This window comes from Ammospiza caudacuta, chromosome 19, assembly GCF_027887145.1.
Source record: "Ammospiza caudacuta isolate bAmmCau1 chromosome 19, bAmmCau1.pri, whole genome shotgun sequence".
Lineage (NCBI taxonomy): Eukaryota > Metazoa > Chordata > Aves > Passeriformes > Passerellidae > Ammospiza > Ammospiza caudacuta.
The window spans coordinates 10447549-10465703 of record NC_080611.1 but is presented as its reverse complement, the minus strand read 5'-3'; the positions used below and the strand labels follow the sequence as shown (position 1 = coordinate 10465703).

Sequence of the window (18155 nt, the reverse complement as noted above, 5' to 3'; positions counted from 1 at the left end):
CATCTGCCATGCCCTGACAGTGACAGCAGGATGCCACCAAGCCAGCCTGCAATTAAATACTCCAAACAAGGCTCCAGCATCAGCTGCTGCTCCTCCCAGCACCCATCCAGCACTGCTCTCCCTTCAAAGTGCCAGACTCACAACTCACACAGATTGTCTCCCATCAGCAGAGCATTTACACAGTTTCATACATATCATGCCACTCCAATTAAATTAATTAAAACACGATTGAACTGTAAAAAGAAGTTAATCTGCATACCAGTATACCACAGAGCAAACTCTTCCAGTTTTCAATTACTTTCCTAAGAGGGAAGAAATCCATTTCAGTTTTCTTAGTTAGGTATTCCTCCCCTCTCCTGGTGGAATTTAATTGCTGAGTTCTTAATTGCTCAAAAATATGCAAAGTCACTACAGCTTTTAGGTAGGCAACAGCATTCCACTAAAGCCTCCATAACTACAATTTCTCCACACCAGGCATTCTGCTATTGTATTTCTAATTCTGAAAGAGTGCTTGGAAACCAGGATGTGACATATTCTAGAGACAGCTGAGACTCCTTCCAACAATTACAAACCCTCAGAGTCCACAGCATCAATCCTGGAGTGAAGAAATTCTTCCCTGTGAGGTCCTGGCACAGCTGGCCCACCCCTGGAATGCCCAAGGCCAGGCTGGGACAGTGGAAGGTTGGGAGAGGAACAAGATGAGCTTTCAGGTTCCTCCATCCCAAAGCATTCTGTGATTCCATGGTTTTCCTTAGGATCACCATCAAATAGGAAGCAAACTCCAGGTTGTTCAGCCCCTTCTGGAGATCAGACAGAGGTTGAGGAACACATGGGACACCCACAAACCCATTGCCAGAACCTGAACAGAATTAATCCATGAAAGCAAGGATCAGGTGAACTTTGTTTCTTCAAAAGTCTTTTTACTCCCTCCCTAAGTATTTACAATCCAAACTCTTCTTCCACAAAGTTTACTTTAGGGAAGACACCAATACCTTGCAGAAAATTTTCAAATTTCATTGATGAAATCAATCCTCCAAGGCCCAGAACACACAGCCCTAGAAATCCTATGAAAACATGCACTGAGCCAGGAGAAACTGCCCCCTCCCAGCCACTATTTACACTCTGGGCAGCATCTCTCTAAACCTCAGATGTTTTGCACACAAAACAGACTGGAAGCAGACTGTAAACATTTGCTCTTCTTTCAGAGCACTGACCCACTGGCTCCATGACTTCATGTGTCTGTAACTCCAACTGCATTTCATCTAATGCTGGAGCAGTGTGAGTCTGCAAATCTGCCATCCATCATTCAGAGCTTTACTGGCTTCCAAGTTGTACAAGACCAGCACAGGCCCCCAAAAACATGACAAATATTTGGCATGTGGAAATGGATCAGCACTAAAACTGGCCATACTGAACTTGAAGATGCTTGACAAGTCCATTATTGCATAAACTCTGCACTAAATCACAACATTTCAAAATCAGAGCCCTGAACTGGATCCCAATGCACTTCTCTAGGATTCAGTTTTAAAGTACATTTGGTTCCTGTTTCAGCCTCATGAGAAATCCAGATGACCAAATGCTTCTTAGTTCCTTCCTCTGTCTCAATTAGAAGAATCCATTTCAATTAAGTTCTGGTATTTCTGTTTGCAGCCAGTGATGCACTCACAAACCAGCTCTCCTTCCAAGCTGACAGGATCCTGTGATAATTCACTGGGTCTAGAGAAAGATCTACCTGTACCATTAGCTGAATATTGACTTGAAAAACTACTAAAAGTTGTGTCTAAAGTAACAGTGAAGTACACAAGACTCCCTAAACAGCAGCAAGAGGCTGAAAACATTTCATGTCACTTGTAGAATTTCATACTATAAATTAACTAAAACTAGAAAGAACTAGAAATCAATTACTAGAAAAACTATATTTAAGAGCCCAAAAGCACTCATTTGTACAATTTTAGTAATCACCCTGCATTTTTTTTCCCCATAATTCTGTGTAGATATTTTGAAATACAAGTGGTACCAGTGCACTGTTTCCACCCCTGGAAATTCTGCATCCTCTTGATTTGGTCACCAGTGGGTGATATTTTATCATCATGTGCCCAAAGAGAGAAGTGCTCCCAGGCTGGCTGCAGAGATCCCAGCATTTTGTCTAAAATTATTTCCCCAGCATCTTTAAACAAAGGAGAAAGAAACAGAAACTCTTGTGGTATTACACATTGCTGTATCCTTGAGCCATAAAAAGAATTTGGGGGCTTTTCAGTTCCTTGGTTAAGTCTCTGAAGAGGAGAATGATATTTCACTTATTAACTGAGGAGACTCTGAAGGAAAAGAAATTTAGGGCAGAAAAAAATTTAATGACTATGATGGAGAGGTGTGCAACATGGCACAGTGAACTGAGTGCTGTAAAAGGCAGCTCACTCCCAATTACTGTTCAGAAATTTTCTTTTCTGAAGTTGCTGTTGTCAGTTGCTGTGATGATAATTCAGGCTGTTTTCTGTATTTAAAATTCCTCAACTCTTCCAGCTCTATTACCTGATGCTTCTTGTTAATGCAGACATACAAGCTAAGAAAATACAGGAAGTAATTTAGGACCTTTTTAGTTGCTCATGTACTCTTAAACATTTTCTTTATCACTACTTAAAATCAACCCATCAGGCAGCTCTGGCATAAAATATAAGTGCTAGTCTCTGGGATTATTCAGATTTTTATTTGAATTAAACACAATTTATTTACAGTTTGAGGCTGCCAAGTTCACTAATATCATGTTCTATGAGTCATTTATTCACCTTTAAGATATAAATAAAGGCTTCATATTGCAGAGTAATACAAGATACCACTTGGTATCAGGCAGCCTCCATCAGCACTGTGAGCATACACCTTGTTATTCTGTAAAAGGGCAGGTTCTGCACCCTCAAACTTCTCAACTGAATTTGATAATTCAGCTCCTTAGCACAGGAAAGTGCCAGCAGACACAATGCTGGCACAGAGATTATCTTGCTTTCCCACAACTGCAGTTATTCTCTTGCTTTTCTGACGCAGTCAGTGAGGTCAGCTGCATTTGGTTTTCTCACATTTTTTTAAGCAACTTCCTCAGCCACCACAAGCTGAAGTTTCCTACTCCTTTGCTGGTTCTGTGTAAGAGGTGCAGCCTGAGCCCTGAAGATATCAAAGCATTCAAGAACTGAAATCTGGGTCAATAAAGACAAAACAGTCAGCAAGTAGAACTTAGGTGTGATATGTGCTTGGTGAGAGCAGACTTCACCAGCCTCTAAGGCTGAAGCCTTGTTACAGCAAACTCAAATTAGGGATCAGCAGCACAAATCAGCAGTGCCTCTGGCATGGCAGCTCAGTCCTGAAGGATTCCATATTTACACATGAAAAGCTCCCTCTCTCTGCTTGCCTCAGGTGCAGAACACAGGCAGGGAAGATGACACTGCACTTACCCACAGATTTGCTGACACCACAGCCCAGGGACTGTGCAGGGTTTGTGCTCAGGAAGTCAGCTCTGCATGGACCCAGAGGGGTGCAGCCAGTGCTGGTTAAATTCCAAAGGTTGTGAGGAGCCAGCTCTGCAGGTACCAACATGCAACACCTTGCAGTGAGCAGAGAGCACGGAAATGAGCGTGCAATAAATGCCTGCACCAAGGGCTCAGCTTACACTGCACAGCAGAAGCAGCAAAAGCCCCTCTAACACATTTGCAGAGATTCAAACCAACCTGCTGAGAAGATGTTCACACACTCAAGATGTGAATATTCATACTCAGAAGGGCACTTGTATTTTATATTTATTTAACCACTGCTTGATTATAGAATTCCCTTTTTTTTTTTCAAGAAGTAGGTCACCTTCCAGTCTTCTGCAATAAAATGTTTAGGAAACCAAGGCACATGACTATCAACAGGACACAGCTTGCTGGAGATGGCATATATAAAAGCACACATCCCTCTGCTCCCACACTGCATTGTACAAGTCTGCATTTTAAAAGCAGTGGCTCCCCATAAACAGATCACAGAACCCCAGAATGGTTTGGGGTGGAAGGGACAGTAAAAATCCCTTTGTTCCACCCTGCTGCCAAGGGCAGGGGCCCTTCCACTAGAACAGGTTAGTCAGTATCTGGATTGGGTTTGAATTAAGAATTCCATCCTGAGAGATTGCACTGAAACCATGCAGAAAACACAGGCTTGCACAAGGCAAGTGCAGCACATAGGACTCCAAAGGCATTCCTGCTTGGAAGACAACTCATCCTGATTCAGGCACAGCATGTCTACATCTAGACAGCTCCTGCTGAAACATCTCTCAAGTCCAGAACCACATTTCCACATTTGTGCTTAATAGCAACAAAAAATAAATAAAAACAAAAACAAAACAAAACAAATATATATACACATAAATATAGCAACATCCTGGAAAAAAAAAATGGCAAAGAGGTTCCCCATTAAAACCAGACCAGCACCAACTGGAAATAAAGACCAGCCCACTCTCCAAACTCTTCAATATTTTGCTGCTAATAAGAAAAGTCAGCAGGCAGGAAAGGAAGAGTGGTGGTAAGGCAGTCCCAGAAACAGCATTTCAGCTCTCAGAGGCTGAAACAGAAATCCTAATCCCAATTTGGAAAAAGCTAAAAAAGGCATTTTGTGTTAAATTAATATAATTCACCTGAAGATCACTCAGCTTGACCTAAATATTACAGTCAATCCCCAATACCAAAGCACTGGCACACACTGAAGGGTTTTTGGTCACAAATCTGGAGTAAGGACACTCAAGCCTCTACTGCTGGACTCCAGAGTTAATCCCTATAAGGAGTCTTATTAATGCCAACTCATTATCTTGTCATTGGGGCTGGAAAAACAGCACATCTTCAAAAAATCCAAGTCTCTTTTGAGGATTTGAATGGCTCATTTTAAAGTATAAATCTGTAAATCACTTTTCTTTCCATATTTATAGCAACAATGTTTGATAAATCTTTTCACCTGAGGACCATGGGATGGCAAGGAGCCTTTTCCAAGGGCTTTAAGGAGTCATTGCTCCCTGTGCACAGGCCATCCTGTGATCTGGTGTTTGGCAGAGTACTGATTAGAGAAAGGGGAAAAAACTGCTCATACTTCAACATATTTAAAGCAGCAGCTTTTTGGATTTCCACATAGAAATTGAAGCAACAGTCAGTGTAATTGCAACACCGTATTTCAATAAACTCTAAATTATGTGATTAAATGCCCAAACAGTCAATGTTCAGAGAAACGCTGGGTGACTGGATCTCATGTCTGCAATGAAGAGTCTCCTGTCAGTCTCAGAACAGTTTATGCACTCAGTCATGTCCCAGTGGAAGCAACTCCTGCACCCTCCAAGCAGAGTGGGAGCACTGAACACCCAATCCCAGATCCAGGAGGAGATCCAAGGGCAAAGCCATGCCCACTTCCCAATACAGGAGTGAGGGGAGGTTAGAGAGATGAACACTGCAGGAAAACATTGCAGGAGCTGCTAAAGGCTCCTGAAAGCCACTGGCACAAACACAATGTGGACACTTCCATCAATGACAGGTAAGACAATTCTTCCAGCTCTACATTTGTGACTTCAGAGGGATTTGTGCACTGACCTCACAGCTGTCCCATAAGATGGGAATCCACCCTCCAAAATGGGAAAACCTCAACATCTGGACACTTAGCCTGGCTTCACACACAACTGACCTCTGCAGGATCAGCCTCTATAATCAGGCACATTTCAGGATGTGTTGAAAGAACAATAAACTTTCCTAATATTCTCCAGTATCCATTTCAGGCCTCATCCTTCCAGTAGAGCTTAATTAATATTCTTGTGTGTACAACAGCCTCACTAATATTCAGACAGAACCCTGAAAAGTCCAAGGACAATAAGACAAAATACAATACAATCTCCCAGTAAACTGATCAATGTTTGCCAAAAATACTTGTCTGCAAAAGAAGAATGCTACATGGAAGCTGCTGCAGAGCTATCAGTGCAATTCAAGCAGAACACGCCTTTTCCTGTCCTCTATAATCTGATCTAGCATTTGCAGAAATGCCACAGAAAAAGCTGTGATCCAGAGGTGAGTGCATATCCTGGAATCCTTATTGTATCACCTGTGCCTGCAGTTCTGTGCAAATATGGACAAAAATAAAGTGTCCTCTCACATGAATCTCACATCTCTGCAGCTTTCTGGCTTTAAAATACCCAACATTCACTTCAACTGCAAGTAGGGCAATAAATATCTGTCTGAAGATCAACAACTGCTGGTAGCAAAGATCAAAACCCACCCAAAAGTTACCTTCAACAAGAACAAACACTGAACACATTCAAAGCTTATCACACATCTGAGGCTCTCATCACACTCTTCCATTCTCAGAGAACAATGAGACTCCTGGAGAATACTTCAAAATGCTTCTCTGTTAACAGCTCTCACAGCAAGTTCAAGAAATGCCTGACATGAGAGGGAAGCACAGGCTACTCTCACTCACAAGGGCCCTGCTCAGGGTTCCCAGCACCAAAGGCTGCTCAGCAAAGCTCCAGGAGAGCAGCAAACCCTCACAGCACACTCTGAAAGCTCAGCAGCACAAACAGAACAGGCAGGACATGCCCAGGTAAGTCAGCCTGCATGCTGCAGAAGGGACAGAGTGGCTGTGTTTATCCAAGTCACTTCAGATTTTTACCGGAAACCAAGCACTGAGGGGAAATGTGAAATGTTAATGAGGTGTCAGGTGTTGGGCTGATTCAGACTCCATCTGTAACTCAGCCCTGCCAGCCTCCTGAGAGGCCAGAGGAGAAACGAGCCTGGGGGATGCAGGAGAGGAGCCTGAGGATGACCAGAACCTCCAGTGTGAGTTACAGAACAAGCACCTGAATAAGTCTGGTTTGTAATAAAATGTGAGGGATTATAACATCAACCACCTGGGAAGCACTGAAGTGGCACATACTGCACTAAGCTGTAATTAGCTTTTCCAGTTTTAAAGCACTACACAAGCATGACCTAATGAATTTTCATAAATGCTGCTGCTAGTGGCCAGAAGGCCCCTATTTTTATACCAAGGGAAATAAATCATATTGGCCATCCCATGACCACTTGAGTTAACAAAATGAGGAAGGACACTCCAGTGAACTAGACATGGAAATGCTGATTCCTAATTCCATTAAAATACAACCAAGTTCTTTTTTTTTGCTGCTATAAAAAGATCTCATTGTTTCCTTAGGCTCCCAACATCATCAGTAAAAGATCCTGGAGGAAAACAAAAAAGCAAGAGAAGCTTCACAAGCCCTCACAAATGTACATATATGTTGATGTTTTAACCATATTATTGCAGAAATCTCAATTTTAAACCTTTTTTCTCTACCCAGGCTACAAATGGCTTCTACACATTCTTGCTGCGTTTTTTCCAGAATTTATGTGTAAATTTTGACATTTTTCACTCCTTAACCATCACTGCTCCATTTTCCATTTGCTCACCTCTGCCTCTGTCCCAGAGTGTCCTATTCCCGTGGCAAACACTTCCCCACTGTTTCTGCCTGTGCTCTCTCAGTATGAGCCACGTTTTTCAGTCTGAAAAGAAGTGAGAGCAGATCCAGCCCAGTAATGCTCCTCTACCACCTCAGCCCCAGAGCTTTACACTGGTTTTGTGCCACTTTCCCCTCTCTCCTACTCATCTAATCACTGCTGCTATCTCCCATCATATTTTTTTGCCACAAGCAGCTAAACTGGAAGCAGAACAATATTTTCCTCTTTTCCCCCATTCTACAGTGTAAAAAGTTTTCAGTCTGGAGCCTTCACTCAAGAGTCAGTACTTGACACGCCTGAACTGTCTGTGTCCCTCCCAACTTCCCCTGCTCTGCCTCCTGACTGGGACACGCCTGGCACTCCCTCCTTAACCATTTGTGTCCCTCCTGTCACAGCACAGGAACTCTCTGAGCACCCCCTCAGGTACAGCAAGAATCCACATTGCTGCAGGAGCTTCCCTCTGCTCTGCTGCCCACGTGGAGCTCTGGGGTAAAACTGAGACTTCATGCTTGGCCAGCACAGATCACAGTGCCTGCACTCAACACAATGACATCATTCAGCTGCCTTTTTTTTCTTTCATGTTTATAACTTGGCATAAATATGTCCAGCTGAGATTTTGAAAGGATTTAGGAAATAAAGTAATATAGGAATAAATAAAGCATTTATCTTGCTTTCAAAAATTATTAGGATAGTACTGAACGATTAAGAGCACCTAAGAAATATTCCTGAGTTTTACCTAAAGAACAACATGATAAACATATTTTTGCAGATAATTACACAGATTTAGGGATTTACAGAAAAAAGCAACAGCTTTCTTTGTGTAAGGTTCAGAAGAACAAATTCTTCACTACCCTCTTCACAACCCACTCAAAGTGAAACTCTGCACATGTTTCAGTTATGGAAAGAAGCCACTTCCCAGGGCCTCAAGATGACAGAACAGTAACTGCTCCCTTCCCTTTGCTACACAGCCCCAAGTCACTAAACATGTTTAATCGAAGACAAAACTGTTTTATTGAACAGATTTTAAGCAGATCCCTCCAGCACAGCAATTACACCCCTAGAACTCACATTTGCACCAGAATCTTGACTACACAAGAGCAATTACTCTTTTATGATCACTTGAAGGTGAAACACAAGGAGCACCAGGTCTGCTTAGGAACTTATTTACAGAGCTCAGCCCAGGGCTGGGCAGGTGATAGGGCACTGCAGCACCTGCCCATTCTGCAATCTGCAGAAGGCATTCCATGATCAGGGCAATACATATTTATAGAATATTTACACAACCTCTTTAAGTCAGCCCATGATTACACAACCATTCATAATAGCTCAACAGGAGACATCATGAGCTATTGTTTGGATTCACACTAACACAAAGGTTATTTTTAAGACATAAAAACACAAAGCCACTTATGTTTGAGAGACCTACCAGAACAGATTTAATCTATTTTAAGGTTCTCAACCCCCACAAAACCCTATGCCACTGGTATACACAAGTCTATGAACAAACAACCAAATTTAACTCAAAATTGTTCATTTCTTTTTGCAGCATTTGCATGGGAATGGAGCAAAGGGAGTTCAGCTGTCACACAAAGTTTGAGCTGCTGCTCAAGAATCAAGAGGTTTCTTTTTCCTTTCCAACCCCACTACTGAATTGTGTCTCTACCCCACTAAAATAAAATTGCGTATTTCATTATATTTCCATTCCATTTTGCTACATTGAAGCTCAGAACTTCAGTGCAACAAAAATCTCATTACATGAGTATTAACACAGACATTCAAAATTAAACAGGAAGTATACAGAGGGAATGTTTGCTAGATTGCTCAAACTGGAATAGAGAAGGGAGTGGTTTTTAAATTCTTCTCATTAACCCATGCATATCTTTTCTTTAAAAATCACATTACTATAAAGCCTGTCTTTTTTTGACAAAGCTTTTTTTTTTTGCTTGGCTTGGTTAAGTTGAGGCACCAGTTAATAAAAGGGTGGTAATAATCATATAGTAAAAATACTGTGCAGGGACCAGCTTTGTTACAAAACCTAAAAGCCCTCAATACCTCAGCTTTCCCACATATGAAATGAGGGCAATTACGTCAGAATCTCTTTTATTACTATTAAAAAAGGGGGGGGGAAGTAGCTAAACACAGCTGTGTGCAACACCACAGAGTAACAGCCAACCAAGCACCCAAAAACGCACACGGAAGCGGCCGGGCCGGCGTTTCAGAGAGAAGCAAGGCAGGAACAAAATCACTCGCGGGCACTTTGAGACACTGAGATGTCTCAAACCTTACCAGCTGGAACTCCCTGCGCCTGTCATAGGCGTGCTGGATGCCACTGTCTGCCCACAGGGCGCGGATGGCGGGCAGGTAGTCCAAAAAGACGCTGGTCTCCACCATGCCCTGCACCACGGTGACCGCGCGCGTGTCGAAGGCCATCACCTTGTCACCGTTGCTCTGGTTGGCAGGGTTCCCCCAGGGGATGTGCAGCTTCTCCCTGGCATCCACCAGGACTCGCACACCTGCAGTGACAAGGAAAGGCACTGTGAGCAGTTTCTCAGCATCTCCTGTTTCACCAGCCCTCAGAGGAACAATGCACCCGCTCTGCACAAAGCTCAATGGGAACGTCCACCCGTAGTGTCCCAAAAACTGACCCAGACCACTGCACTTACAGGTAACAGCAAACCCCAGATCTGCTATCTCAAGAACATGACTACATTAACAGGATTATCCCCACAGTGCAAATTCAATTCCTGAAAAAGTGTTATTTTTAATTACTAACTTTATCCAACCTGTGCTACAAAACCCTTTCACTTGGCTTGAGTACAAAGTACACTTAAAAGTTTATTTCAAAATATGTTAAACCACCTCATGTCTTAAGGTTCTCTACATTTTTTTGTTCTTCTCAACTTGGTATCCAGTTATACCAAATCATACAAAGAATCTCTATCACTGACAGTATTTCTACCGTTGCCTTTCATATTTTCAGAGAGACTAAGACATGTACTAAAATCATTGCACTTGCTAAAAGTATGTTTCTGTAGCTTAAGTGCAAAGGAATTGTATCACCTAAAGGCCTTCCTGCACTTCTGTGGCTGTTTTGGTAAATATTCTCTAGAAGAAAAAGAGTATTTTAAACTTCTTTTTAAAGTCCTTGTGAAAAAATATAAAAACCCATTGTGCTCGTATTGATAAGGTAAATACAGGGAAATTATTTCTAGTACTAAATTTACTGATGAAAAAACAAAACGAAAATTCCGGAAAGAATAAACAACTGTAAAGGCATAGGAAGAGATATAAGGAAATTAAGATGTGGCAACAAATGACTGTTCAGTAACACACTCATTCAGTGCCAAAGTGTTTTGTCAAGGTTCAACCCCCTTCCATGGTTTTTCTCTCTGTCAAAGGCAGGTAACTGTCAAATCTATCTGTGATAGCAGGAAAAGAGCCTCCCACAGAGATGTGCAGTTCCTACATGTAAGTACTTGGAACTTTCACATAGTACCAAGTAGCTTTAGCAACAAACTTTAACCTGGTTGAGATACATGCAAACTTTAACCTGGTTGAGATACATGTGTGTGATTTCTCCTGCCTTCTATTGCTATCAACAGTTTTTCCAGGCTTGATTCATCAGCAGGTTTGTAAAACAACTCTGTTTGAGAATTGCTGGATTTTCAGGGGCTGAGTCTGGCAACACTTTGCTGTTTTGAGAAACCACATTAAGATTCTGTCCAACTATTACACAGTCCAAACTGAAAATCCAAGGAGCAATTTAGACAAGAGAGAAAATGAGTGAGGATGACCAATGAAGTCAGGATGACAGCAGTGAAATCAAGCGTCCACTACTCCCCTAAACCATGTGTGGAGGTTTTGGCAAAGCATCTATGAGAGAGGCTCTGCCTGCGGGCTGAAGTTAATTGATGTGTCAGCCCAGTTTCCAACACAACGGCAGCGATTCCTCCACTGCAGCGAAAAACTGAAAGCACAGGGCTGGGCTCCTCCTCACGCACTTCCAGGTGCATCTTTCCCCCATCCATTACCGCTCATTACTGCACTCGCACTACCAGGAAATCACAGAATCACGGAATCAATTAGATTGGAAAAGACCTCTGAGATCATTCAGTCCAAACTATGACCGAACACCACCTTGTGAACCAGACTTGCCATTAAGTGTCACCTCCAGCGACAGTGACTCCACCACCTCCCTGGACAGCCCATTCCCGCGTCTGAAGTGAAGAAATTCTTTCTGATATCCAGCATAAAGCTCCTCTGATGCAGCTTGACACTGTCCCCTCATCCTATCTCTGGTTCCCTGGGAGCAGAGCCCGACCCCACCTGGCTACAACGTCCTTTCAATAGAGAGCGATAAGATCACCCCTGAGCGTCCTGTTCTTCAGGCTGAGCCCCCCCAGCTCCCTCAGCCGCCCCTTGCGCTCCAGCCCCTTCCCCAGCTCCGCCGCCCTTCTCTGGCCTCGCTCCAGAGGCAGAGCCCGGCACCTCCGGGGCTCAAACCGCTACTCCCGGGGCCGGGGCCGGAGCCGCCCCGCGGGCGGCACCCGGGCGGCGCGGTGACAGCGCCGCGGGCGCGGAGGGGCTGCGAACCGGCCCCGGGGGAGGCTCCGGCGCCGGGACAGCGCGGGAGGAGGCGGCGGCCCCGCGGCTCCCCCGGCTCGCGGGACCCGCCCGAGCCGCCTCTCCCCGCCCCAGCCCGGCCGGGCCCGGCGCTCGCAGGGCGGCCCGTGCCCGCCGCCCTCACCCACCCTTGATCACGTTGCTGTAGATGGTGGCGCGGAACTCCTCGCGGGCCGCGCGGTCCCAGTCCTGCCCGTGGATGATCCGCATCTGCTTGAGGAAGGTGGACTTGCCGCTCTCGCCCGCGCCCAGCAGCAGGATCTTGACGAGGCGCTTCACGTAGGTCTTCTCGCGGTTGAGGCACTTGTCGATCTCCTTGGACTTGCGCTGCTGCTCGGCCTCGCCGCTGGTGAGGAGGCAGCCGGGGAAGCAGCCGGACAGCGCGGAGCGGGACGGCAGGAAATCCGCCATCTTAGCGAGCGCTGCCAGCGAGGGGAGCGCCCGCCCGCCCGCCGCCCAGCGCCGCGCGCGCCCCGCACCGCGCCTGCGCGCCCCGCCACGCCCCGCCCACAGCGCCGGCTCCGCCCCCTCCCCGGCCCCTCACAGGAAATGGCGGGAGCGGAGGGCGGAGGGTCACTCTCAGGGACCCCGGGAGTCACCGACAGGGACCCTCGGGAGCCGCCAGCCCGATCCCCGACCCTGCACACCCCACCCCGTCCCTCAGCTGCCTCACAGCCTTGTCCGAACGCTCCTTGATCTATGACAGGCAGAGCGCTTTTTAACCGGACTGAAATAATTTACTTGTAATACTCTGCCTTTTCCTCAAGAAATGCCCCGAGTCGCTTTGAACTTGAGCTTGAAATTGGGATTTTTTCAGCACCGTTCCTGGCTGTGCCTTTCTGGAGTATTTCTGAAGCCTTTCTGTACCTCCTGGCTGCTCACGAGGAAACAGTGAAAGAACATTCAGGAACAGGGTGCTGCTGTGTAATGGAGTTAAAGGTTTATAGATGCACATGATTTATAATTTTAATGTGCTTTGTAATGGGAAATAAAGTTAAGGTGGAGAATGACTTCATGGAGTCATAAAGGTTTGGAAGAGACCTTTAGAAGATCAAATCCAGACATCCACCCAGCATCCACAAACCCTCATCATCCAGCACCAGGTCTGGATGTTTCTGAAATACCTTCAGGCACGGTGACTCCACCACCTTTCTAGGCAGCCCCTTCCAATGCCAGACCACCCTAACAGTAATTTTTTTTTTTCCTAATCTAATCTGAATCCCCCATGTCTCATTTTGAGGCCATCTCCACCGGTCCTCTCACCGTAGACGGGCAGAAGAAACTAAATCATAGAAACAGAATCAATTAGGTTGGAAAAGATGTCTCAGATCATCCAGCCCAATCTGTGGCTAATCACCTCTTTGCCAACTGGACCATGGCACCAATTGCCACATCCAGGCTTTCCCTGAGCACCTCCCGGGTGTCTCCACCACATCTCTGGGCAGTCCATTCCAATGTCTAATTACACTTTCTATGAAGAAATTTACCATAATGTCCAATCCCAACCTCCCCATGAGCAGCTTGAGGTTGTTCCCTCATGTCCTGTTCCTTGTTCCCTGGAGCAGAGCCTGACCCCCAGCTGGCTGCACCCTCCTCTCAGGGGTTACAGAGTGAGAAGGTCCCCCCTGAACCTTCTTTCCTCCAGGCTGAGCCCCCAGAGTTCCCTCAGCAGCTCCTGGTGCTCCAGCCCCTTCCCAGCTCCATTCCCTTCTCCAGACATGCTCCAGCCTTTGGATCTTCTTCCTGAACTGAGGGCCCCAGAACAGGACACAGGGACTCCTGTCCCTGGCTTCTCATTAGTATGCTTAGGAGTGAAGATGAGAGGAGATCTCATTAATGCATATAAATGTCTCCAATGGGATACATATATACGGGAGATATATATATAATGCATATAAATATCTCAAATCTGGGACCAAGATGATGGTCCCAGATTCCTCAGTGGTACCTAGTGACAGGATGAGGAGCAATGACCACAAACTAAAACAAGAGATGTTCCACCTCAACATGAGAACATGAGGAAGAACTTCTTTCTGTGGAGGGAGCAGAGCCTTGGAACAGCTGCCCAGGGAGATTGTGGAGTCTGCTCCCTCTGTGGAGACTTCCAACCACACCTGGACCCGTTCCTGGATGACCCTGCTCAGGCAGAGGGGGTCGGGCTGGATGATTTTGGGAGGTCCCTTCCAATTTTAACCAATCTGGGACTCTGGGATTCCATGGAAACGAGCCCTGTGGCTGCGGGGAAGCTGCGGCCCGGGCAGGTCAGCCCCGGGGCAGGGGGGCAGGATGGTGCTTGCCAGCTAAGCAGGTTTTGTTCTCGCTGCAGAAAGAGAATCGTTTTGTTAAAACACTTGGGAAAATCGGCACGTCCTTCCTCTCTGCCTGGCTGAGAAGAGCTCCCCGGTGCTGCAGGGCTGAGCAAACAGCCTGGGGCCGAGCTCTCCTGAGGCACAGTGAGCTAAAGAGAGTGGGACTCCTTTTCTGATACTGAGTTAAGGGAGCAAAGACTTATTTTCAATGGTAACCCTGCATGTGAGGGGTAGAACAACTCATGGGCTGAGGAACCTGCAAGGACTGAAAATCCCAAGGACTGAAAATCCCACACTTCATTCAACCCAGCCCTAAGCACTGCTATTCTTTTAGTCATTTGTTTAATAAATTACCTTTAACTACCCTCAGTTACATCATTGTAGTGTAAAGATTGCATTAAACATTTGTCTCTCCTTACATCTCCTAGTCTTTGTCTGCTGAGTTTTCCTCTCAATCTCTTTCTGCTTTTTCCCCAAACATTAATCATAAGTTAGAAAAAGGAAGAAATAAACGTGAAAACTGTGAGGTGAGTTTAGAACAAGGAAATGTCACTTGGCCCCAACTGGAAGGACCTTCAAAATCTCAAATGGGTATCAGTGTTCTGAAATGGGCATCAGTGTTCTGAAATGGGCGTCAGTGTTCTGAAATGGGTGTCAGTGTTCTGAAATTGGTAGCAGTGTTCTCACCTTAGGTTGGTCCCATACAGAGATAAACTGCATGGGAATTATTTCACAGGGCCTTACCAGAAAAGAAAAAAAAAAAAAAAAAAAAAAAAAAAAAAAAAGAAAGCATTTCTTGTAGGAGAACAGGATGTGGTGTAAAATTAATACAAGGAGCATATCCTGGTGCTCTTGGTACAGATGTGGAAGCCAGTCATTCCTGAGCTGTGGTCTCAGTTTAAAATGAAGTTTTAAGATATTTGACTCAACCCTCATCTGACCTCCCTAGCTGCAGAGGACTCCTGAGTTTCTACAATCATGTCAGTGCTGGGGAGTTCTTGACCTCTCTTTTGCTTTTTTGCTCTCCCCTTCAGTGAGGAGCTCTCCAAAGCTCCATTCCTGTGTGCTGGACCAGCAGCCTGGATCTCAGCCTGGCTCTCAGCTGCTGCCCTGCCCAGGGGCTGTTCCTGCCCTGTGGAAAGGCTGTTCCTGCCCTGCCCAGGGTCTGTTCCTGCCATGCAGAGAGGCTGTTCCTGCCCTGTGGAAGGGCTGTTCCTGCCATGCAGAGAGGCTGTTCCTGCCCTGTGGAAAGGCTGTTCCTGCCATGCAGAGAGGCTGTTCCTGCCCTGTGGAAAGGCTGTTCCTGCCCTGCCCAGGGGCTGTTCCTGCCATGCAGAGAGGCTGTTCCTGCCCTGCTCAGGGGCTGTTCCTGCCCTGCATGTCCGTGTTCCCTGGAGGGCTCAGCACCACCCAGCTCAGCTGTGAGGCCAGCTGCATCCTCCCACCCCAGAGCCAGGCTTCATCACTGAGGCAGGGTGCACAAGGTCTTTCTCTGCCTGGCTTTTTTCCTTCCTCTTTGCCACTGCTTTCCTCGGCTTTCCTGGAAAGCCCAGGGATGACGGGAAACGAATGCTGCCCGTTTGTGCTCGCAGCCCTTCCCATGAGGCTGCTGAGGAAACTCCTCATTTTCAGTGCTTGTGCCCCAACCAGGCAGGACAATGGACTCTGGAGATATTCCTTTAACCATTGCCGTGCTGGCAGAGCTGAGCTCAAGTCACGCCTCTCTCTATGCCACTGTTCACACATTTTTATTTTTATTTTTGGCAAACTGCTTTGAAATCTGCCTGGAAGGAACTGCGTGCTAAAACCGAGCCCCCACTTGTCACTTGCTTCACTTACGTTACCCCTTCCTTCCCCTCAGGGCGTCCCCAGCTTCCTTACATAGAAAGGTGGCTTACTCACCACATGCCTTTTGTGTTGGATGATTCAACTTTCTGATGTGTGAAAAAGGGGCAACCACGTAGGAAATGTGACCTTTTAAAGACAGGGGGGGGGATTCCCTCGGCAGCGCTTTCCACAGGAGGAACTCTGGAGAATTGAGAGTGGATCTGTTGAGAGCAATCACAGCTTGTGGGGCTGCACAAGGAGACCAGAGGGATAAAATCCAGCTTTCAGCAGAATTTCCCCAGCCTGGATATGCTCTTTGTGAGAGGCTGGCAGGGATCTGTGGGATCTGGAGAGCCCATGGACACTCAGCATTGCCCTGTGATGATGTGATGTGATGTGATGTTTGTATTTCCACTACAGCATCATACACCCTCTGCCTGGGGTAGAACAGCTATGGAAACTTGCAGCTACATAAATACCACTGCATTTACCATACAAAACAGGAGGTTAAGGGGACTCCCCAGGGAATGTCTTTCTGCATTATCTGGGGAGCAGAAAGGCCAGGGTGAAAGTGGGGAGTCACAAATCTGGAAGGAGCCTGCATGGCTGCTGCTGGTGCTCTCCACCACTTTCCTGCTGTTCAAGTCCCTTGTTTTCTTGACCAACAAATTCACACATCAGCCAGCCAGGCTGTGTCAAGGACTGGAGAATTCTTTGCTTTCCACAAGTGTGGGTTTCGTGATTAGAGGCCCAGGAGTGTCTGCCCTAGACAAGCCTCTATAATCTGATTTAAATGCCTCGTGCTTCATGTGGCAGATCTGCCAAGAGCATTAACTGGGGTGGTTCACCTGGGCACAGGTGAAATCTCAGTTCATGTGTGTTGGTGCTGTGGGTCACTCACAGATGTTAATAAAGCTGAATTTACCTTGGACATCTTGTGGAAATTACACAAAGTAGCTTTATAATACAGGAATATCCATAAGCTTTATCATAGCTTGTCAGAGAAGACTAGAAATAGAAAAAACCCACACCTGACCTGTGAGGGGGTGTTTGGGGGATCGGAAGGATTTAAAATTATCGGAATCTTTGGAGCTCAGCAAGGCTGAAGAGCTCACACCTCAGCATGAGCTTCTCAGGGCTATTTTTCCTGGATCTCCTGCAAGACCATTTTATTTTTGAACTAACTTGAAGACCCAGATTTCAAATGTGTCTCTTATATTCCTCAGTGGAACTGGTAAACTCAGCATTTTGGGATGAAACAACCATTTTTATTCCTTTAAGTAAGTGGGACATGGGAAGTTGTTGGTAGTTGATCCTTTACTTAGGCCAGCGTTAGCACCACACCTGGAGTATTTCTGAGTCCTTTTACCACCACTTGTGTAACAGACCAAGTTTGGTTTTAAACTGGAAATGGTTCAGAGGAATCATTGTAGACTATGACAAGTTGTCCTATTTTGCCTATCAAACCAAGAAAATGAGCTACATCTTTTTATGTGCTCCTTACTCTGATATCATCTCCCAAAGAATTCCTTGCATGTTCTCCTGGCAGTATCTGTCTCTCTAAGAGATGGATGGAAGCACTTTGGTTCACTGGCATCATCAAAATGCCTGCTTGCCTTTGCTGTCCTTTCTCTTGCTTCCTAACTCCCCTCTGAACTCCTTTTCTCCTCCCTTTTGCCTCCAGGACCCGCTGTGCTACTGGAGTTTGTCACTCCTGGCCTTTCAGAGGGGCACCAGGATCTGAGCTTGGTTTGGCAGAACAAAACAGCACTTCAGACCCTGAATTATGAGACTCTGCAAACATGAGGAGCTCCCCTCCTGCTCATTTGGCCATCAGCTGATGCCTTGAAGCATGAGGATAACTTGGGTACCAGTGTGGGACGACAGGTTACTCATCTGA

General features: G+C 45.9%; 1 protein-coding gene across 1 annotated transcript in view; it reads right to left on the bottom strand.

Moving 5' to 3' along the window:
* GNA13 (G protein subunit alpha 13) overlaps positions 1-12544 on the bottom strand; it is a 29608-nt gene extending 17064 nt beyond the window's left edge. The window contains exons 1-2 of the mRNA XM_058817139.1: positions 12248-12544; positions 9783-10009 (exon numbers count right to left, since the gene is read on the bottom strand). Coding sequence (XP_058673122.1) covers positions 9783-10009; positions 12248-12530 — 510 coding nt within the window. The 5' untranslated portion in view covers positions 12531-12544. The remainder of the gene's footprint in view (positions 1-9782; positions 10010-12247) is intronic.
* Positions 12545-18155: the final 5611 nt, after the last annotated feature.